The sequence below is a fragment of the Salmo salar genome, chromosome 15, assembly GCF_965601325.2.
Source record: "Salmo salar chromosome 15, fSalSal1, whole genome shotgun sequence".
Taxonomy (NCBI): Eukaryota; Metazoa; Chordata; class Actinopteri; order Salmoniformes; family Salmonidae; genus Salmo; species Salmo salar.
The window spans coordinates 10255001-10278552 of NC_138305.1; the positions used below are offsets into that span (position 1 = coordinate 10255001).

General features: G+C 43.5%; 1 protein-coding gene across 1 annotated transcript in view; it reads right to left on the minus strand.

Annotated features, from left to right (window-relative positions):
- LOC106570930 (protein mono-ADP-ribosyltransferase PARP8) overlaps positions 1-22350 on the minus strand; it is a 78630-nt gene extending 56280 nt beyond the window's left edge. The window contains exons 1-3 of the mRNA XM_045695428.2: positions 22150-22350; positions 21904-22027; positions 19944-19998 (exon numbers count right to left, since the gene is read on the minus strand). Of these exons, the coding sequence (XP_045551384.2) occupies positions 19944-19998; positions 21904-21994 (146 nt within the window). The 5' untranslated portion in view covers positions 21995-22027; positions 22150-22350. The remainder of the gene's footprint in view (positions 1-19943; positions 19999-21903; positions 22028-22149) is intronic.
- Between the last annotated feature and the right edge of the window lie 1202 nt (positions 22351-23552).

Genomic DNA, 23552 nt, shown 5'->3' on the forward strand with positions numbered 1-23552 from the left:
GTTATTACCTGGTACCCCTGCACATTGACTCAGTACTGGTACTCCCTGTAGCCTTCACTGTAGCTCTGTTGGTAGAGCATGGTGTTTGCAACACCAGGGTTGTGGGTTCAATTCCCACGGGGGGCCAGCACAGAAAAAAAAATGTATGAAATGTATGCATTCACTACTGTAAGTCGCTCTGGATAAGAGTGTCTGCTAAATGACTAAAATGTATATAGCCTCGTTATTGTTTTTAGTGTTACAATTTCCTTTTTTATTTAGAAAAAATATATGTCTCACTTTTGAACTCTGAATTGTTGGGAATAGGCTCGTAAAGTACACACCTGTTGTATTCGGCGCATGTGACCAATACAATTAAACATTTGGATTTGATTGTGTTTCGAGTAGGCTTGGGTGGTATCCAGATTGTCCTACGTTCATACCGACATTGTGCCATGCCGGGATATTTGGTCATATCGACACTAAAAACACAAGGGGTGCTGTTTTCAAACACCACTGAGGCTCTGTAATCCGAAAGTTTAGCAATGCTAACAAGTACATGTAAAAATCCTATAGAGAATGATAACTAAAAGCTAACGAACGCATTGCTTACATTTTATAGTCTCTGACCTAAAACTATACAAAATTTTACTCACAGTTTGCTGCACGAACAAACCAAATAATTAGACAACAAGGCACTTGACCCAGGAGGAGAGTCTCTGCTGTTGTAAAGCTTAATAATGGAAAAAGATAACCACTTGTTTTGCTCATTACACATTAGCCAAACCAAATGCGTCACTGCAGAGCATTTACCACATTTTAAACAGTTAACTTAATAGTTATAAAAAAAGGTCTCTAAGCTATTTAGTTGCCAATTCCATACTGTAACTGGGTCACCTGATACGTACTGCACAACAGTAAGTGACTAAGGCTCACATCGTTATGCGCTTGTAAACAAAACACCACATGACTGAGGACAGGTGAAATGAAGAACACGATCTTCTTTATCTTCTAAAAAGGTATTGCACAAGATGACTGCAGGTATTTACTTATAAAGTAGCTACAAATATTTACATTTATTTAAGAAACTGAAATGAAATGGTTTTAACGGTATTGACAAGCCATCCCATGGCTCTTCTCCAATACACTGGTAGATGTACAGTTGAAGTTGGAAGTTTACATACTCTTAGGTTGGAGACATTTAAACTCGTTTTTCAACCACTCCACAAATTTCTTGTTAACAAACTATAGTTTTGGCAAGTCGGTTAGGACATCTACTTTGTGCATGACACAAGTCATTTTTACAACAATTGTTTACAGACAGATTATTTCCCTTATAATTCACTGTGTCACAATTCTAGTGGGTCAGAAGTTTACATACACTAAGTTGACTGTGCCTTTAAACAGCTTGGAAAATACCAGAAAATGATATCATGGCTTTAGAAGCTTCTGATAGGCTAATTGACATCATTTAAGTCAATTGGAGGTGTACCTGTGGATGTATTTCAAGGCCTACCTTCCAACTCGGTGCCTCTTTGCTTGACATCATGGGGAAATCAAAAAAAAAGAATCAGCCAAGACCTCAGAAAAAAAAAAGTTGTAGACCTCAACAAGTCATCCTTGGGAGGAATTTTCAGAATTTCATCCTTGGGAGGAATTTCCAAACGCATGAAGGTACCACGTTCATCTGTACAAACAATAGTACGCAAGTATAAACACCATGGGACAATGCAGCAGTCATACCGCTCAGGAAGGAGATGCGTTCTGTCTCATAGAGATGAACGTACTTTGGTGTGAAAAGTGCAAATCAATCCCAGAACAACAGCAAAGGACCTTGTGAAGATGCTAGAGGAAACAGGTACAAAAGTATCTATATCCACAGTAAAACGAGTCCTATATCGACATTCAGCAAGGAAGAAGCCACTGCTGCAAAACCGGCATTAAAAAAGCCAGACTACGGTTTGCAACTGCACATGGGGACAAAGATCGTACTTTTTGGAGAAATGTCCTCTGGTCTGATGAAACAAAAATAGAACTGTTTGGCCATAATGACCATCATTATGTTTGGAGGAAAAAGAGGGAGGCTTGCAAGCCGAAGAACACCATCCCAACCGTGAAGCACGGGGGTGGCAGCATCATGTTGTGGGGGTGCTTTGCTGCAGGAGGGACTGGTGCACTTCACAAAATAGATGGCATCATGAGGCAGCAAAAATATGTGGATATATTGAAGCAACATCTCAAGACATCAGTCAGGAAGTTAAAGCTTGGTCGCACATGGGTCTTCCAAATGGACCATGACCCCAAGCATACTTCCAAAGTTGTGGCAAAATGGCTTAAGGACAACAAAGTCAAGGTATTGGAGTGGCCATCACAAAGCCCTGACCTCAATCCCATAGTAAATTTTTGGGCAGAACTGATAAAGCGTGTGTGACCAAGGAGGCCTACAAACCTGACTCAGGTACACCAGCTCTGTAAGGAGGAATGGGCCAAAATTCACCCAACTTATTGTGGGAAGCTTGTGGAAGGCTACCCGAAACGCTTGACCCAAGTTAAACAATTTAAAGGCAGTGCTACCAAATACTAATTGAGTGTATGTAAACTTCTGACCTACTGGGAATGTGATGAAAGAAATAAAAGCTGAAATAAATCATTCTCTCTACTATTATTCTGACATTTCACATTCTTAAAATAAAGTGGTGATTCTAACTGACCTAAGACAGGGAATTTTTACTAGGATTAAATGTCAGAAATTGTGAAAAACTGAGTTTAAATGTATTTGGCTGTAACGTGGGTCGTATAACGGGGACCAAGGCGCGGTGTGTAGAGCGCTCATACTTTACTTTAATGATAACACTTAAACAAAACAACAAACCGACAGCCACCAGTTCCGTCAGGTGATACTCACAAAACAACTACCCACACCAACACAGCAAAAACAGGCTGCCTAAGTATGGCTTCCAATCAGAGACAAGGATAGACAGCTGCCTCTGATTGGAAACCATACCTGGCCAAAACATAGATAACAAAAACATAGAATGACCACCCATCTATCATACCCTGACCTAACTAAACAGAAAAACACAGCTGTCCTACGTCAGAGCGTGACATTGGCTAAGGTGTATGTAAACTTCCGACTTCAACTGTATATACGGCGTAGTTTAGAGAGAGGATCAAAACCCCAGGGGAGGACACGGTAGTTTGGCATGGTTGCCACCACAACACTTCCTGTGGTTTAAGCCAGATTGACTGATTCTCCACCAGTGAAATAGGCTTGAACACATGCTGCTGCTGCTTAGGACAGGGGTTCTTGGAGTTGGGACAGGGGTTCTTGGAGTTGGGACAGGGGTTCTTGAAGTTGGGACAGGGATTCTTGGAGTTGCAATGTACTGAATCCTATTTTACGCATTTCATTTCAACATTCAGGATTTATTCATTCACAAAGCTCAAAGTGGGAGTGTTATTTTTCAATTAACCCAACAATAGACTGGCTAAGAAAGCACAGCCTAGGGCAGGGCTGCCAAACCCTCTTCCAGGAGATCTACCGTCCTGTAGGTTATCAGTCCAACCCTCTTCCTGGAGATCTACTGTCCTGTAGGTTTTCAGTCTAACCCTCTTCCTGGAGATCTACCGTCCTGTAGGTTTTCAGTCCAACCCTCTTCCTGGAGATCTACCGTCCTGTAGGTTTTCAGTCCAACCCTCTTCCTGAAGATCTACCGTCCTGTAGGTTTTCAGTCCAACCCTCTTCCTGGAGATCTACCGTCCTGTGGGTTTTCAGTCTAACCCTCTTCCTGGAGATCTACCGTCCTGTGGGTTTTCAGTCCAACCCTCTTCCTGGAGATCTACCGTCCTGTAGGTCATCAGTCCAATGATGAAACATGTTCCTCAGACATCAGCGTAGTGTAGACTATGGATAGATGCTAGCGTAGTCTCTCTCTCTCTCTGTGTGTGTGTGTGTGTGTAACATTCAGACTGACAACAGATCTATCAAACAAGCTAAGAAACCCCCTGTGTACTTCTCTCAGCTTTGTATTTATTATGGATCCCAATTAACTGCTGCTTTGCTTGGGTCCTGCAAAATTAAGGCAGTTTATAGCATATTTAAAAGCTTTCCCTTGTGTGTGGGTTATACCCGCAGACACTTAAACAACAGAGGATAATGAAATAATGAATCTCCCTTTTAAAATGTCAATTCACTGTACCATTAAATTACTGGTACCCAGCAGAAGGTGGGGCTTTTAAAACAATGATATTGAACAGCAGTATACTCTTTAAAAAAAAAAAAAAAGGTACAAGTTAGAACCAAACAAGAAGAACCATAGAAAAATCCAAAAACCATAAATGTTGTTTCTGCACTCCAGGACCAGAATTGAATAGGCCTGCTGTGGGTTAAGCCTTATTTCATATTTCCCAGGGTGCTTTTAGAGTGAATTTATGAGTTACCACCCATGACTTTGTTTGCTAGTGACAGAGACTTGTTGTATTCATTTTCAGTCCTGTGTCCTTTATCAAGTGAGATTGTAAGTGAATATGTTGTCATTAATATTAAATTATTTAACAATTGTGTGAGAAAAAAATTACATATTTACCTGATGTTTAATATTAAATAGTTAACAATTGTATGCTTAACAATAGTAAGACATTTCTATTCTACTAATGCTGTTGTTTTGAGAAAGGATGGTTCCCCTCTTCCACGTTCACTCCCCGCAGCTGGTCTGGGCTTATGGTTAAGGCCATGGGATACAGATAAACTTGAGGAACTGAATAGACCTGTAATTTTCCCAAATCTTTGCTTTTGAGTAACTTGGTCACACGGCATAAGACAAAAGAGCCTCTCAGAGTGACCACAAGTTCTTCAATCCATCCTGTTCTTTTGCCATCTTCCACAAGCACAGCTGTGTAGTGATATGAAGCGAACAGAGACTGGCTTGAGTATAATTGACAATTCTATCAGCAGAAAGAAGTAACGTTATAATTTGTTTGTACACTATGATCTCACACACCCGGTACACAAAGCCACAAGAAGAAAACAAGGTAGCTTATGATGCCCAGATATGCCGGGGAGGGGTGGAACCAGCCATGAATAAGACATTTTGGGATTTCTATATAAAACCCCTTGCGTTTCTGTATTATTCGGGCTCTCAACGATCACCGGTCGATGACCAGCTTCATTATTACAATAATTAAAATCGATATTAAAAAAAGGTTGATTGTTTGAAGAAATTGAAAGTGTCTTCTCCCTTTACTTCTTGATTAGAATTTTCACCACACAATAAATATTTCCTAAGGCCTTCTTTTTGTGGGCTTAGTTTTACAGTGGCCTGGAAAAATCATGGTTTACAGGCCACATCAGGCCTGCAAGTCACATTACTCTGGCTTGCAAAGTGATGTGTAATTCCTATTGGAATCCAGCCTGAGAAAACGCAACATTTGGGAAGAAAAAAATAAAATGTATTCACAATGACTGCCAGGGTTGCCAGACTACAATATAAGACTACCTTAAAACATCTAAACTAAAAACAACCATTTCAGTTATGGTTGCAATAAGTCCAAGTAACAGATTGGAATAGTTTAGAAAAATGCATGCCATTTATATTTGAGTAGAATAAGATTTAAAATCAATGCAAAAAAAGATAGAATTTTGTTTCAATAATCTAGAAAATGTAAGAAAAGGATATCAACCTGCAATAGAGCATGCTGGGAAATATAATGCTGAGCATGGTTTTGTTTGAACTCTGGTTATTAACACCAACACTGGGGTTATTTTTACACCACTGAATGTTAAATTTAACTCTTGAATCAAGACTAGAAATTTTACATAGAAAAATCAACACTAGTTAACACTGGTCAATTTGCTGTGTGCCTTGAAAGGGTTATTCTGAAATACCGTAGATGCCACGTCAAGAACCCCACGTTTAACTAAAGGTTCTTTTTTTATTTTTTTTTATTACAAAAAATAATAATAATTTGAAAACAAATTGGGTAAGAGTTTACCTTTAAGAGCAGAGGAAGAACCATTTAAGAACTAGGACTAACCCCATTTAGTCAACTGGTCGATTGTTTGGTCAATACCGATATGTATTTAGTCGTGTAGTGGCAAATAGGCAACAATAAAACAACATGAATCATGGTACTGGAGACACCTGTCCGTTACACGTCTCTCTCCAGAACGTGAATTAGTTTGCCCTTTGATTGTTAGCGTCTATCAATTCATCATATCACCAGTAGTAGCCTACATTAGAAGTGATGGAAATTAAACGGTTAATGTACAAATGTTTGATTACATTATTTCAACAAACATTAAAACCCATTGAGCTGCAATAATCACGTAGCCAGTTGTGAAGAGAGAGAATCCTGCTAAAGCATTCAGTGCCACGATTCAGAGAAGGGCACAGGGCCAGATATGATGGGTCTTTTATTAGTGTCTAGCAGAGAGTCAATCAGCTCTTTGAAATCTAGTTTCAACTGTTCAGAGCTGCCCTTCATTATGTCATTAGAACCCAACTGGACTACGATAGAATCGATTTCAATGTCCTGGTGTAGTACATTCACTGAGCAGCTTAGTAATGTCATTAAAACCCACATGGACTAGGATAGAATCTATGTCTATGTCCTGGTGTAGTACATTCTGGAGCAGCTTAGTAATGTCATTATAACCCACATGGACTAGGATAATGTCCATGTCCTGGTGTAGAACATTCTGGAGCAGCTTAGTAATGTCATTATAACCCACATGGACTAGGATAATGTCCATGTCCTGGTGTAGTACATTCTGGAGCAGCTTAGTAATGTCATTATAACCCACATGGACTAGGATGACATGTCCATGTCCTGGTGTAGAACATTCTGGAGCAGCTTAGTAATGTCATTATAACCCACATGGACTAGGATAATGTCCATGTCCTGGTGTAGTACATTCTGGAGCAGCTTAGTAATGTCATTAAAACCTACATGGACTAGGATAGAATCTATGTCTATGTCCTGGTGTAGTACATTCTGGAGCAGCTTAGTAATGTCATTATAACCCACATGGACTAGGATAATGTCCATGTCCTGGTGTAGAACATTTTGGAGCAGCTTAGTAATGTCATTTACTCGACCTCTGGGATAGGACATTGTTTTTGCACCAGGAACGGTCACATTTCTTACCATGAAGCTGCCCAAAATCACGGCTGGCGAGAAAGACCAGAAAATCTACCCACTCCCACGCTTCACAGGATTCAGTTGCCGACGTCGATTTCGAAATCGTAATAGTAGGCACTGCTGTCGCAAAAACACAGGCACCCCCAGCGACAAAGGTTCCTCAAATGTATTTATAAATGTAATGCTCTGATCCAGTGGAAACGTCATAAAATACCTGATTACTTCTTATCCCTTGCACAAATAGCCTACACCTGTGTCTGTCCCGAGCTCACTGGCACTGGCACAGGAAACGGAGGGCTCTGTGAACATTTTATACAATGCTGCAAGTTTGCTAGAGTTCAGGCCAGACACAGTTGATACAATGTTTCAAGTTCATTGCAGACAGGCCATGCATAGCCAATTTGATGTATAGGATATATATATATATATATATATATATATATATTTTTTTTAAATCAGGATATTTTCTACCTGCAGGCTGCAATCTTTTTATTTGTTGGCTTCATGTAGGCTATTTTTACACAGTTGACAATAGAAGTTACTTTTAGATTTGAATACATTTTCCTTTAGCTTTAGATTGAATGTAGACTAACCACATGATAATGATTTTGAGTTAAGAATATTATAAATTAAATGTGCATATGAAAATCATAACTGGCACGGAGATCAGTAGAAATGGTCAGATAACTTGGCGCTCCGAATGAAAAAGGTTTCCGACCGCTGGTGTAGCCCGTTACTGGTAACTTCAAGAGCATAACGGCAGGCAGAATCAGCGAAGGCCAGCAGCATGAGGAGGGTCAGGTTTTCTGCTTAGGCCATCTTGATCTCTGGCTCTCTCTTAATTATTTAATCAAACTGTGTGCTTAAAAAAGTTCAGTGCAAATAGTTGATTTTATTAAAACAAATAAGTGTCTATATATTGAAAAACACACATTTTAAGAAGACGACGACTCTCGGGGACAGGCCTATTAAAAAGAACCTTGATGTTTTTTCATAGGCTTTGGATGTTTCTCACAAGTGTCTGAATGTTACAATTGGCAGGAAACATGTGACTTCCCTGTTCCACCACAATGACACAGAAATAGTCCCACACACACACACACACACACACACACACACACACACACAGAGAGAGAGAGAAATGACAGAAAGAAGAGTCTTGGTTGAGAAACAAAACGGCCTCATTGTTTTCGATGCACTTTGGAAAAACTGTCTGCTTCAGAGTGACTGACAGATGTCTGTCAATCAGCCCTACAGGTCATTCTTCTGAAATAAAGTACTGACAGATGAACGACAAGACAACAAGCATCTCAATTTGTAATGTCGTGGGATTTTTTTTTTTTTTTTTTTACAGCTGACGGTTCCTGTCAGTACTGTAATCACCCCTTTTTGGAATCCGTGGCCATGTGTGAAATGGAACCCTATTTCTTAGATATAGTACTATACAAGTAGTGTACTTTTGAAAAGTAGTACGCTATATAAGGAATTAGGGTGCCATTTGGGACTCATCCAGTGAGAGTGTAAACTGACCTTTTGTTGATGTCTGCGACTGCTAACCCTGTCTTCAGTTCAGCTTTAAAAGACGAAGTTTGTTTTTTAATGTAAATGGAATGTTATAGAAAGGTCCAAATACTTCTGTTTTTTGCAATTTCACTTGTTTTTTGAGAAACTAAACAGCAATTCATTTCCTCCATCCTCGTTGTGCAGTACAGCGGCTCTGGTGAAAAAAAATGAACAAATTCCCCAAAAATATCTAAAAATACTTCCTTTAAGTATAACACTCTCAGATTTAGGCTGATCACGATACCAACATTTTACAAAGGATACGATACCAGGCCGAGTATCGCGCTACCAACATTTTACAAAGGATACGATACCAGGCCGAGTATCGCGCTACCAACATTTTACAAAGGATACGATACCAGGCCGAGTATCGCGCTACCAACATTTTACAAAGGATACGATACCAGGCCGAGTATCGCGCTACCAACATTTTACAAAGGATACGATACCAGGCCGAGTATCGCGCTACCAACATTTTACAAAGGATTCAATACCAGGCCGAGTATCGCGCTACCAACATTTTACAAAGGATACGATACCAGGCCGAGTATCGCGCTACCAACATTTTACAAAGGATACGATACCAGGCCGAGTATCGCGCTACCAACATTTTACAAAGGATACGATACCAGGCCGAGTATCGCGCTACCAACATTTTACAAAGGATACGATACCAGGCCGAGTATCGCGCTACCAACATTTTACAAAGGATACGATACCAGGCCGAGTATCGCGCTACCAACATTTTACAAAGGATACGATACCAGGCTGAGTATCGCGATACCAACATTTTACAAAGGATACGATACCAGGCCGAGTATCGCGCTACCAACATTTTACAAAGGATACGATACCAGGCCGAGTATCGCGCTACCAACATTTTACAAAGGATACGATACCAGGCCGAGTATCGCGCTACCAACATTTTACAAAGGATACGATACCAGGCCGAGTATCGCGCTACCAACATTTTACAAAGGATACGATACCAGGCCGAGTATCGCGCTACCAACATTTTACAAAGGATACGATACCAGGCCGAGTATCGCGCTACCAACATTTTACAAAGGATACGATACCAGGCCGAGTATCGCGCTACCAACATTTTACAAAGGATACGATACCAGGCCGAGTATCGCGATACCAACATTTTACAAAGGATACGATACCAGGCCGAGTATCGCGATACCAACATTTTACAAAGGATACGATACCAGGCCGAGTATCGCGATACCAACATTTTACAAAGGATACGATACCAGGCCGAGTATCGCGATACCAACATTTTACAAAGGATACGATACCAGGCCAAGTATCACGATCGATAGTGAGTAATATCTCAATACCACTGTAAACAATCATCAGTGGCCTAGCATCCTGTTCGCCCCGTCCCCGGAACGTTTCTTCACATTTATTTTGTTTTTTTAAACGTTCTCCAAAAAACATGTCCGTGAAATTCACACTTCTACTCAATACAACCATGTTTGAATTTAACTTCAAACTGTTCAATGTATAATAGAATACGGCATAGAACGGCTGATTGGCTGATATTTACAAAAAGCCTAGCTGTGATTGGTCTGGAGGAATGAGAGGAAGGAATATACATCAGTGGGGGCTGCTGAAGGGAGGACTAGCTCGTGGTAATGGCTGGAACGGCACAAACGGAATGGCATCAAATACATAGAAACCATGTGTTTGATACCATTCCACTGATTCCGCTCCAGCCATTACCACGAGCCAGTCCTCCCCAAATAAGGTGCCACCAACCTCCTGTGATATACAGGCATGATGAGCTGCGTGTCATTGTGTCAGTAAGGGGAAAACACTGCATGAAACCTTCTTTACTCTTCAATTAATGCAGACACACACCCTCCCTTCCTCACACTCTGTCTCACTCTCATAAACACACCACTGTCTGTCTCCCTCACTCTCATAAACACACTGCCCTCTGTCTCCCTCACGCTCATAAACACACGTGTCTGTCTCCCTCACTCTCATAAACACACCACTGTCTGTCATGTCCTGACCCAAGTAAGATGTCATTTTCTATAGTAGAGTAGGGCAGGGCGTGACAGGGGGTGTTTTGGGTTGTTCTATGTTTTCTATGTTTATGTTCTAGTTTTTCTATGTTGGGATTGTTTGGGTTGATCTCTAATTGGAGGCAGCTGATCCTCATTGCCTCTGATTAGAGTTCATATTTAAGTAGGGGTTTTTCTCTTCCTGTTTTGTGGGTTATTATCTTTTGAGTAGTGTGTTTTCCTCTCTGCATCACGGTTTGTTGTTTTTTGTGTTTTCAAGTATTTAAGTGTATTGCATTCAGTTTCACGTTTAATAAATATGTGGAACTACGAACACGCTGCATTTTGGTCCGATCCTTCAAACAGCCGTGACACTGTCTGTCTCCCTCACTCTCATAAACGCACTGCTCTCTCTGTTTCCCAATCACATCTCTCTCTCTCGGGTTATAACAGGCGATGAAATTATATAACATATTAACATTGCTCGCTTTGCGTGCTGCTCCAATGTAACAAATGTAAAACTCTAACGACAGAAGACTCGTCAGGGTCAGCACCCCCCACCCGCCATCATGGCTAAATTATATTTAAAAAAACAGACAGAGGAATAGACACTTGTGAAGAGGGGACAGAGAGCAGGTGAGTGAGGGCTGGTAGGGGATGTGAAGAGGGGACAGAGAGCAGGTGAGTGAGGGCTGGTAGGGGATGTGAAGAGGGGACAGAGAGCAGGTGAGTGAGGGCTGGTAGGGGATGTGAAGAGGGGACAGAGAGCAGGTGAGTGAGGGCTGGTAGGGGATGTGAAGAGGGGACAGAGAGCAGGTGAGTGAGGGCTGGTAGGGGATGTGAAGAGGGGACAGAGAGCAGGTGAGTGAGGGCTGGTAGGGGATGTGAAGAGGGGACAGAGAGCAGGTGAGTGAGGGCTGGTAGGGGATGTGAAGAGGGGACAGAGAGCAGGTGAGTGAGGGCTGGTAGGGGATGTGAAGAGGGGACAGAGAGCAGGTGAGTGAGGGCTGGTAGGGGATGTGAAGAGGGGACAGAGAGCAGGTGAGTGAGGGCTGGTAGGGGATGTGAAGAGGGGACAGAGAGCAGGTGAGTGAGGGCTGGTAGGGGATGTGAAGAGGGGACAGAGAGCAGGTGAGTGAGGGCTGGTAGGGGATGTGAAGAGGGGACAGAGAGCAGGTGAGTGAGGGCTGGTAGGGGATGTGAAGAGGGGACAGAGAGCAGGTGAGTGAGGGCTGGTAGGGGATGTGAAGAGGGGACAGAGAGCAGGTGAGTGAGGGCTGGTAGGGGATGTGAAGAGGGGACAGAGAGCAGGTGAGTGAGGGCTGGTAGGGGATGTGAAGAGGGGACAGAGAGCAGGTGAGTGAGGGCTGGTAGGGGATGTGAAGAGGGGACAGAGAGCAGGTGAGTGAGGGCTGGTAGGGGATGTGAAGAGGGGACAGAGAGCAGGTGAGTGAGGGCTGGTAGGGGATGTGAAGAGGGGACAGAGAGCAGGTGAGTGAGGGCTGGTAGGGGATGTGAAGAGGGGACAGAGAGCAGGTGAGTGAGGGCTGGTAGGGGATGTGAAGAGGGGACAGAGAGCAGGTGAGTGAGGGCTGGTAGGGGATGTGAAGAGGGGACAGAGAGCAGGTGAGTGAGGGCTGGTAGGGGATGATTACAGCTGCCACGGGTGATATGTGCAGGAAAGTGAAGTGGATATCATTAGACCTGCTCATACAAGAGACTGGTGGCTGTTGCTTCAATTCAACTGAATTTATAAACAAAACAGACTTTATAAACATTTAATAAACGGGCGCCAGCAGGTTCTTTAGATCGTTAGGGCTGAAAAAGTCCGTAGTATTATATGAAACAGTACTACAGTACTCTAAAATGTTGGCATCATAAGTATCATGACTGCAGGTCCTTAGATCGCGTGTGGCTCAGTTGGTAGAGCATGGTGTTTGCAATGCCAGGGTTGAGGGTTTGATTCCCACGGGGGACCAGTACAGAGAATTTTTTAAGTCGCTCTGGATAAGAGCGTCTGCTAAAATGACTAAAATGTAAAAATGGAGATGTTGTACAAATGCAATTGTGTCATCCACAAAACTTTATCCACAAAACTTTATCCATTTTGTACGACTCAAGCCATTTCCCCTGTCCAGCTGTCCCATTCTATGTGTAGCCTGCCACTACAGGTATCTGGCAAAATAAAGGAAACACAAAGTGTCTTAATAGGGCGTTGGGCCACCACAAGCCAGCACAGATTCAATGCGCCTTGGCATAGATTATACAAGTGTCTGGAACTTCCTGTGTGGAAGCGCCAGCTTTCAATATACTTTGTATCCTTCGTTTACTCAAGTGTTTCCTTAATTTTGGCAGCTACCTGTGGAATTGACGGAGAGGTATCTGTTGCAACAAAATGGAATATAACATTGAAGATAAAGTTTGGAATGACAATTTCCTGTGTACTACATCTAAAGACTTCCGTCACTATACAGAGAGCTTTTCCATTTCAACCATACCATATTCTGGACTTAACTTGGGTAACTACAGAGTTGACCCTACCCAAGTTAAATCCAGAATGTTTTTATGTAACTTTTATTTAGACAGGTGGGAGTGTCACCATTCTCAAGGAAGCCCTTAGAACATGAACACACAATTCAATACAACATAAAGCAAAATAGCAACAACACAATAAAAACAAGATGAATCAAAAACTACTATCACATTATCTCTCAAAATGGATCTAAACTGGCCAATGGAGATCAGCGAGTCCAGCTTCAAGGTGGCCTAAAGGCTATTCCACGAGCTGGGGGAATAAAAACACGTTTTTTTTCCACAGCTCAGTGGAGACCTGCAGGACATCCAGAACCAGCCAGTCCAGGGGGAGGTCTGAAAATGGCTGGATCTCCAATTAATATGGGAGCTGAGGTAGTGGGGGGAGTCTCTGAAGAACAGCTTCATATACAAAATGCTCTTCTGGTAGTCAGAGACTGGCAGGCAACAGAACTGTACAGAATGCAGTGATGTGTATGAAAAAAGTCCCCAGTGGTAAACCACAGTGCTGTGTGATAGTGTCACATCCTGATCATAGAACACTTTTATTTTCTATGGTAGAGTAGGTCAGGGTGTGACAGGGGGGTTTTGTCTAGTTTATTTATGTCTATGTTGGTTCTAGTTTCTTTTTTCTATGTTGGGGTATTGTCTAGTTGATGAATTTCTATGTCTGGTTCTAGTTTCTGTATTTCTATGTGGGGTTCTAGTTTCTGTATTTCTATGTTGTTTATTTTTGGGATGATCTCCAATTAGAGGCAGCTGGTCATCGTTGTCTCTAATTGGGGATCATATTTAAGTTGTTGTTTTTCCCACTAGGTTTTGTGGGAGATTATTTTGAGTAAGTGTATGTTGCACCTCTTCGTCACGGTTTGTTGTTTTGTTTATGAGTTTATTTGTATGTCGGGCATAGTTTCACATAGTTTAAAATAAAATGTGGAACGATACACACGCTGCGCTTTGGTCCCATTCTTCAGACAGCCGTGACAGACCGAGTCTGAAGGTTTTACAACAGAGACTGCAGCATGCATGGAGATTATATCACCATAATCAACTACTGGGAGAAGAGTTGCTTGAACAATCTTCCTTCTACTTTCCAAAGTGAGGCAGGAATTCTTTCTATAAAAACAAACCAATCTTTATTCTCAGCATTTCAATGTGCGTTTCAAAAAAAGAGAGAGCTTATCGTCAATCAGAAGTGCCCAAGTCATTATAAAAATGGGGAACTTGCTCAATTTGGACTCCATTTAAAATACGCAGGTACTCAGGGTCAGTATTACGAAACCTAGAGAACGACACAATCGTGGTTTTATTAACATGTAGCACTAGTTTCAGATCAGTAAGCCATTTTTTTAAATGACTACCAAGTCAACCCTACCCAAGTCCAGGATATAATAATGACTACCAAGTCAACCCTACCCAAGTCCAGGATATAATATAGATATATCTTAGCTAGCTGAATTGTTTACCAGTTGCTAAGCAGTTGCTAGGGACTCTTTTGGAAGAAACTAGCTAGCTAACGAAGAACAACAAAGAATATCTAGTTAACAGAAGAAAAGAAAGAGAAAATCAGGACAGAAGAAAAAGGATATCAAAGTGAAACAGTTCTCTAAAGACACAGGAGACAATAATACAAGAAACAACACTTCTGTAGCTTGTCAACTATGTGTCTGTCTATCCCTGTTCTCTCCTCTCTGCACAGGCCATACAAACGCTTCACACCGCGTGGCCGCTGCCACTCCAACCTGGTGGTCCCAGCGCGCACAACCCACGTGGAGTTCCAGGTCTCCGGCAGCCTCTGGAACTGCCGGTCTGCAGCCAACAAGGCTGAGTTCATCTCAGCCTATGCTACCCTCCAGTCCCTAGACTTCCTGGCGCTGACGGAAACATGGATTACCACAGATAACACTGCTACTCCTACTGCTCTCTCTTCGTCTGCCCACGTGTTCTCGCATACCCCTAGAGCATCGAGCCAGCGGGGTGGTGGCACTGGAATCCTCATCTCTCCCAAGTGGACATTCTCTCTTTCTCCCCTGACCCATCTGTATATCTCCTCATTTGAATTCCATGCTGTCACAGTTACCAGCCCTTTCAAGCTTAACATCCTTATCATTTATCGCCCTCCAGGTTCCCTTGGAGAGTTCATCAATGAGCTTGACGCCTTGATAAGTTCCTTTCCTGAGGATGGCTCACCTCTCACAGTTCTGGGTGACTTTAACCTCCCCACGTCTACCTTTGACTCATTCCTCTCTGCCTCCTTCTTTCCACTCCTCTCCTCTTTTGACCTCACCCTCTCACCTTCCCCCCCTACTCACAAGGCAGGCAATACGCTTGACCTCATCTTTACTAGATGCTGTTCTTCCACTAATCTCATTGCAACTCCCCTCCAAATCTCCGACCACTACCTTGTATCCTTTTCCCTCTTGCTCTCATCCAACACTTCTCACTCTGCCCCTACTCGGATGGTATTGCGCCGTCCCAACCTTCGCTCTCTCTCTCCCGCTACTCTCTCCTCTTCCATCCTATCATCTCTTCCCTCTGCTCAAACCTTCTCCAACCTATCTCCTGATTCTGCCTCCTCAACCCTCCTCTCCTCCCTTTCTGCATCCTTTGATTTTCTCTGTCCCCTATCCTCCAGGCCGGCTCGGTCCTCCCCTCCTGCTCCGTGGCTCGACGACTCACTACGAGCTCACAGAACAGGGCTCCGGGCAGCCGAGCGGAAATGGAGGAAAACTCGCCTCCCTGCGGACCTGGCATCCTTTCACTCACTCCTCTCTACATTCTCCTCTTCTGTCTCTGCTGCTAAAGCCACTTTCTACCACTCTAAATTCCAAGCATCTGCCTCTAACCCTAGGAAGCTCTTTGCTACCTTCTCCTCCCTCCTGAATCCTCCTCCCCCCCCCCCCCCCCCCCTCCTCCCTCTCTGCGGATGACTTCGTCAACCATTTTGAAAAGAAGGTTGACGATATCCGATCCTCGTTTGCTAAGTCAAACGACACCGCTGGTCCTGCTCACACTGCCCTACCCTGTGCTTTGACCTCTTTCTCCCCTCTCTCTCCAGATGAAATCTCGCGTCTTGTGACGGCCGGCCGCCCAACAACCTGCCCACTTGACCCTATCCCCTCCTCTCTTCTCCAGACCATTTCCGGAGACCTTCTCCCCTTCCTCACCTCGCTCATCAACTCATCCTTGACCGCTGGCTACGTCCCTTCCGTCTTCAAGAGAGCGAGAGTTGCACCCCTTCTGAAAAAACCTACACTCGATCCCTCCGATGTCAACAACTACAGACCAGTATCCCTTCTTTCTTTTCTCTCCAAAACTCTTGAACGTGCCGTCCTTGGCCAGCTCTCCTGCTATCTCTCTCAGAATGACCTTCTTGATCCTAATCAGTCAGGTTTCAAGACTGGGCATTCAACTGAGACTGCTCTTCTCTGTGTCACGGAGGCTCTCCGCACTGCTAAAGCTAACTCTCTCTCCTCTGCTCTCATACTTCTAGACCTATCTGCTGCCTTTGATACTGTGAACCATCAGATCCTCCTCTCCACCCTCTCCGAGTTGGGCATCTCCGGCGCGGCCCACGCTTGGATTGCGTCCTACCTGACAGGTCGCTCCTACCAGGTGGCGTGGCGAGAATCTGTCTCCGCACCATGCGCTCTCACCACTGGTGTCCCCCAGGGCTCTGTTCTAGGCCCTCTCCTATTCTCGCTATACACCAAGTCACTTGGCTCTGTCATATCCTCACATGGTCTCTCCTATCATTGCTATGCAGACGACACACAATTAATCTTCTCCTTTCCCCCTTCTGATAACCAGGCGGCGAATCGCATCTCTGCATGTCTGTCAGACATATCAGTGTGGATGACGGATCACCAGCTCAAGCTGAACCTCGGCAAGACGGAGCAGCTCTTCCTCCCGGGGAAGGACTGCCCGTTCCATGATCTCGCCATCACGGTTGACAACTCCCTTGTGTCCTCCTCCCAGAGTGCTAAGAACCTTGGCGTGATCCTGGACAACACCCTGTCGTTCTCCACTAACATCAAGGCGGTGACCCGATCCTGTAGGTTCATGCTCTACAACATTCGCAGAGTACGACCCTGCCTCACACAGGAAGCGGCGCAGGTCCTAATCCAGGCACTTGTCATCTCCCGTCTGGATTACTGCAACTCGCTGTTGGCTGGGCTCCCTGCCTGTGCCATTAAACCCCTACAACTCATCCAGAACGCCGCAGCCCGTCTGGTGTTCAACCTTCCCAAGTTCTCTCACGTCACCCCGCTCCTCCGCTCTCTCCACTGGCTTCCAGTTGAAGCTCGCATCCGCTACAAGACCATGGTGATTGCCTACGGAGCTGTGAAGGGAACGGCACCTCCATACCTTCAGGCTCTGATCAGGCCCTACACCCAAACAAGGGCACTGCGTTCATCCACCACTGGCCTGCTGGCCCCCCTACCTCTGAGGAAGCACAGTTCCCGCTCAGCCCAGTCAAAACTGTATGCTGCTCTGGCACCCCAATGGTGGAACAAGCTCCCTCACGACGCCAGGACAGCGGAGTCAATCACCACCTTCCGGAGACACCTGAAACCCCACCTCTTTAAGGAATACCTAGGATAGGATAAAGTAATCCTTTTAACCCCCCCCCCCCCCTTAAAATATTTAGATGCACTATTGTAAAGTGGTTGTTCCACTGGATATCATAAGGTGAATGCACCATTTTGTAAGTCGCTCTGGATAAGAGCGTCTGCTAAATGACTTAAATGTAAATGTAAATATAATAATGATTACCAAGTCAACCCTACCCAAGTCCAGGATATAATAATGACTACCAAGTCAACCCTACCCAAGTCCAGGATATAATAATGACTACCAAGTCAACCCTACCCAAGTCCAGGATATAATAATGACTACCAAGTCAACCCTACCCAAGTCCAGGATATAACAATGACTACCAAGTCAACCCTACCCAAGTCCAGGATATAACAATGACTACCAAGTCAACCCTACCCAAGTCCAGGATATAACAATGACTACCAAGTCAACCCTACCCAAGTCCAGGATATAACAATGACTACCAAGCCAACCCTACCCAAGTCCAGGATATAACAATGACTACCAAGCCAACCCTACCCAAGTCCAGGATATAACAATGACTACGAAGTCAACCCTACCCAAGTCCAGGATATAACAATGACTACCAAGTCAACCCTACCCAAGTCCAGGATATAATAATGACTACCAAGTCAACCCTACCCAAGTCCAGGATATAATAATGACTACCAAGCCAACCCTACCCAAGTCCAGGATATAATAATGACTACCAAGCCAACCCTACCCAAGTCCAGGATATAATAATGACTACCAAGTCAACCCTACCCAAGTCCAGGATATAATAATGACTACCAAGCCAACCCTACCCAAGTCCAGGATATAATAATGACTACAAGCCAACCCTACCCAAGTCCAGGATATAATAATGACTACCAAGCCAACCCTACCCAAGTCCAGGATATAATAATGACTACCAAGTCAACCCTACCCAAGTCCAGGATATAATAATGACTACCAAGTCAACCCTACCCAAGTCCAGGATATAATAATGACTACCAAGTCATACCAAGTCAACCCTACCCAAGTCCAGGATATAATAATGACTACCAAGCCAACCCTACCCAAGTCCAGGGTATAATAATGACTACCAAGCCAACCCTACCCAAGTCCAGGGTAGAATAATGACTACCAAGCCAACCCTACCCAAGTCCAGGGTAGAATAATGACTACCAAGCCAACCCTACCCAAGTCCAGGGTAGAATAATGACTACCAAGCCAACCCTACCCAAGTCCAGGACATAATAATGACTACCAAGCCAACCCTACCCAAGTCCAGGATATAATAATGACTACCAAGTCAACCCTACCCAAGTCCAGGATATAATAATGACTACCAAGCCAACCCTACCCAAGTCCAGGATATAATAATGACTACCAAGCCAACCCTACCCAAGTCCAGGATATAATAATGACTACCAAGCCAACCCTACCCAAGTCCAGGATATAATAATGACTACCAAGCCAACCCTACCCAAGTCCAGGATATAATAATGACTACCAAGCCAACCCTACCCAAGTCCAGGATATAATAATGACTACCAAGCCAACCCTACCCAAGTCCAGGATATAATAATGACTACCAAGTCAACCCTACCCAAGTCCAGGATATAATAATGACTACCAAGTCATACCAAGCCAACCCTACCCAAGTCCAGGATATAAGACTTGATGAATATGAAGTCTTATCATATACCAGACATACCTAAATCCATCAGGGCCTGGGACCAGTCTTATCGATATCGGTGCTGGTCCAGTGAGCAACGGTTAGGTACTGTAGGTGCAGACCTCAACAACATCATTTAAAATTAGCACACACACACACACACACACACACACACACACACATATATATATAATGCCGACGAATGGTAGGCCTGAAGGAGAGGAGTCCTGGTAGTTAATTTGTGCCATGCAGGGGGACTGTCAAGTGGATTTAAGATGGGGGGGGGGGGGACAGGACTGTTGGACCTAACACACAAACACACCATTCATATGAAAAACCATGTGAACAACTTTCCAAAACAAGTGAATAACCAGCCCTAACAACAACCAGTAGACAAGCCATGGTCCAGTAAGATACAGAACGAGTAATCTCTGAACGCTGTACTGTACCTTCTGGAGCCTTTGGAATAGGTGAAGGTGAAGGTGGCGTCAGTGTATCTGAAATCTGAAATAAATAACAGGGGAAACAGAACGGGTCAGAACAGAAACCAAGAGAAGGGTTATTAACCAAGCCACAGGGGTGGGAAGTCCCCTTCAACAAATGCAGTTTCCATGGAAACATCAAAAGGAGGGTTCCCACTGACCGAGAAAATATATAAAAGGAGGTAAAATTGTTGGCCAATATTACACTGAACAAAAATATAAAATCACAACATGCAACAATTTCAAAGTTTTTACTAGAGTTACAATTCCTATAAATTAATTAATGAATTAGGCCCTAATCTATGGATGTCACCTGACTAGGAATACAGATATGCATTACGGGTCAAAGATACCTTTAAAAAAAAAAGTAAAGGGTGTGGTCAGTATCTGGTGTGACCACCATTTTGTTTTTATTTAACTACGCTATGGTAGCACAACACATCTCCTTCGCATAGAGTTGATCAGGCTGTTGATTGTGGCTTGTGGAATTTTGTCCCACTCCTCTTTAATGGCTGTGCGAAGTTGCTGGATTATGGCGGGAACTGGAACACGCTGTGTCGTACACGTCGACCCAGAGCATCCCAAACATGCTCAATGGGTGACATGTCTGGTGTGTATGTAGGTCATAGAAGAACTGGGACAGCTTCCAGGAATTGTGTACAGATCCTTGCGACATGGGGCCGTTCATTATCATGCTGAAACATGAGGTGATGGCAGCGGATGAATGGCACGACAATGGGCCTCAGGATCTCGTGACGGTATCTCTGTGCCTTCAAATTGCCATCGATAAAATGCAACGGTTTGTTGTCCGTAGCTTCTGCCTGCCCCATACCATAACCCCACCATGGGGCACTCTGTTCACAACGTTGACGTCGCCCACATGATGTCATACACACTGTCTGCCATCTGCCCGGTACAGTTGAAACCAGGATTCATCCGTAAAGAGCACACTTCTCCAGCGTGCCAGTCACCATCGAAGGTGAGCATTGGCCCACTGAAGTTGGTTACGACGCCGAACTGTTGGACGTACTGCCAAATTCTCTAAAATAACATTAGAGGCAGCTTATGGTAGAGAAATTAACATTTAATTCTCTGGTGGACATTCCTGCAGTCAGCCTGCCAATATGCACGCTCCCTCAACTTGAGACATCTGTGGCGTTGTGTTATGTGACAAAACTGCACATTTTATGGTAGCCTCTTATTGTCCCCAGCACAAGGTGCACCTGTGTAATGATAATGCTGTTTAAATCAGCTTCTTGATATGCCACAGCATGTCAGGTGGATGGATTATCTTGGCAAAGGAGAAATGTTCACGAACAGGGATGTAAACTAATTTGTGCACAACATTTGAGAGAAGTAAGATTTTAGTGCATATGAAACATTTCTGGGATATTTTATTTCAGCTCATGAAACATGAAACCAACTCTTTACATGTTGCGTTAATATTTTTTTTTTCAGTATAAGTTTACACAACCGTTAGTCTATGTCCGGTACAACTAACGTCGATAGGCGAATAGACTAGGTACGGCTGGTGTCATTAATATTATGTCTGTCTGTCCATCTGTAGGGATGTTTAACCAAATCCCAGTGTCATCATGACGAGCATATTAATGTTATTTTTCTGCTCCATTAGATTTTACATTTATTTCAAATAATTAGTCACATTTAAAAATTAAAACCACACCAATCAAATAAAATGTCGGTCTATAAATTAGATTCATTTGTGATATTGACAACTGTGTCTAGAAGGTGTTTTTTGATGCTTTTTGCTATCGAGGACAAGGACTGAACGGAGGGGGTGTGTGTGTGTGGTGTGTGTGTGGTGTGGTGTGTGTGTGTGTGTGTGTATCAACATACACCTTAGGGCTTTATTAACCTGGGTGGAACACGTACCGTTCCACTACCACGGCTGTACACAGACACTCACCAGAGAAAAGGCAGTCTTTCTCTGCCTTGCACCTTTGAATTACGATGTCGACGTCTTTTTGTATTCTCTCTTGTCTTGAACACATCCCCATGAAATAAAACCCCACAGGAATGGCTTCTCTTCTCTAATAAAAGACAAAATAAGATCCCATCAAAAAGGACTGATGTATTTCCAGTAATCTGAATTTTCGATGGAGCTGGTTGATATTGCTTCTGGTTATATTCCAGGTGTGTCCGATCGTCGTACCGTTTCGTTTTCAGCTCGTAGCGGATATCATCTCGAATAACTACCGATGATGATACTATTATACAGCAGTAGTAGTAGTAGTAGATAGCATGTTCCACTTTTACTGCTAAAGCCCCAGTCTCCACACTTAATCACTGTGCACTGCTAAACCCAATAATGGCGATCTGTAAAAGCTAAGATCAAAGATGGTTATTAACCAAGATAGACCCGAGCCTGTCGTTTCCAATGAAGGCAAATGAATCATAGCGGGCCGAACAAGCACCAGTTAGTGAGATCCTATTGGCAGCAGTCTGCCATTCATTTAGGATATTTCCATTGGGGGACGCATACTCTGTGATGTTCGCGTGTACAATCACAAAAAATCACCCTTGCAATCAATTAAAATGGAGAGGGAAAAAAATTACTTCAGGCAAAGGGTAAAGTCTTCCACTCGATTTGTTACATATTCAAATTTTGTAATATCCGAAAACCGGTAAGAGATCAAATGTTTCATTGATGAGATGAATGTGCAGAATGTCGGCCATAATAAATCTCACGCTATGTTCTTCCACCGCCGCCCACTGGGCTTCCACTCATCACCATATTTGGAAACGCCAACCGGATGATTCACATTTATATATCCGGTAAAATATCTGGCTCATTGTTCTATCTGTGCTTAAAAATGATGAGCCTACTGCTGCTGGTCTTAAAGTGAAACCAACATCGCTTTAACTCCCACTAAGGTCGTCGCTAGTTACCACAGCCACAAAGTCATAAACCCCGCCTATTTCCACCACTTTTCTTTTTAAAATCAGATTTCAAACCTAACCTTAACCACACTGCTAACCTTATGCCTAATCATCATCTTAAATTTAGACCATAAAGCAAGTTTTATGAGACTCGAAATTGAGGTCAGGTTCATCCTGTTTCCATTGATCATCCTTGAGATGTTTCTACAACTTGATTGGAGTCCACCTGTGGTAAATTCAATTGGCTAGACATGATTTGGAAAGGCTCACACCTGTCAATATAAGGTCTCACAGTTGACAGCACACGTCAGAGCAAAAACCAAAGGTCAATGAGGTCAAAGGAATTGTCCGTAGAGCTCCGAGACACAGATCTGGGGAAGGGTACCAAAACATTTCTGCAGCATTGAAGGTCCCCAAGAACACAGTGGCCTCCATCATTCTTAAATGGAAGGAGTTTGGAACCACCAAGATATAAGGTCCCACAGTTGAATACAGTGCATGACTGTATTCAAACACTTAAAAGACTATCCCCTCAGCCCTCAAGTTAAGTGGACACTTCTGATAAGTGTACACTTGCAGGGCGAGGGAGGGAGGAAGGAAGGACTTTTAAATAAACCAACCTTGACTGGAAATTCATCAGTCGTTCATCCCGCGATTATTGTGTTTTCAACCACC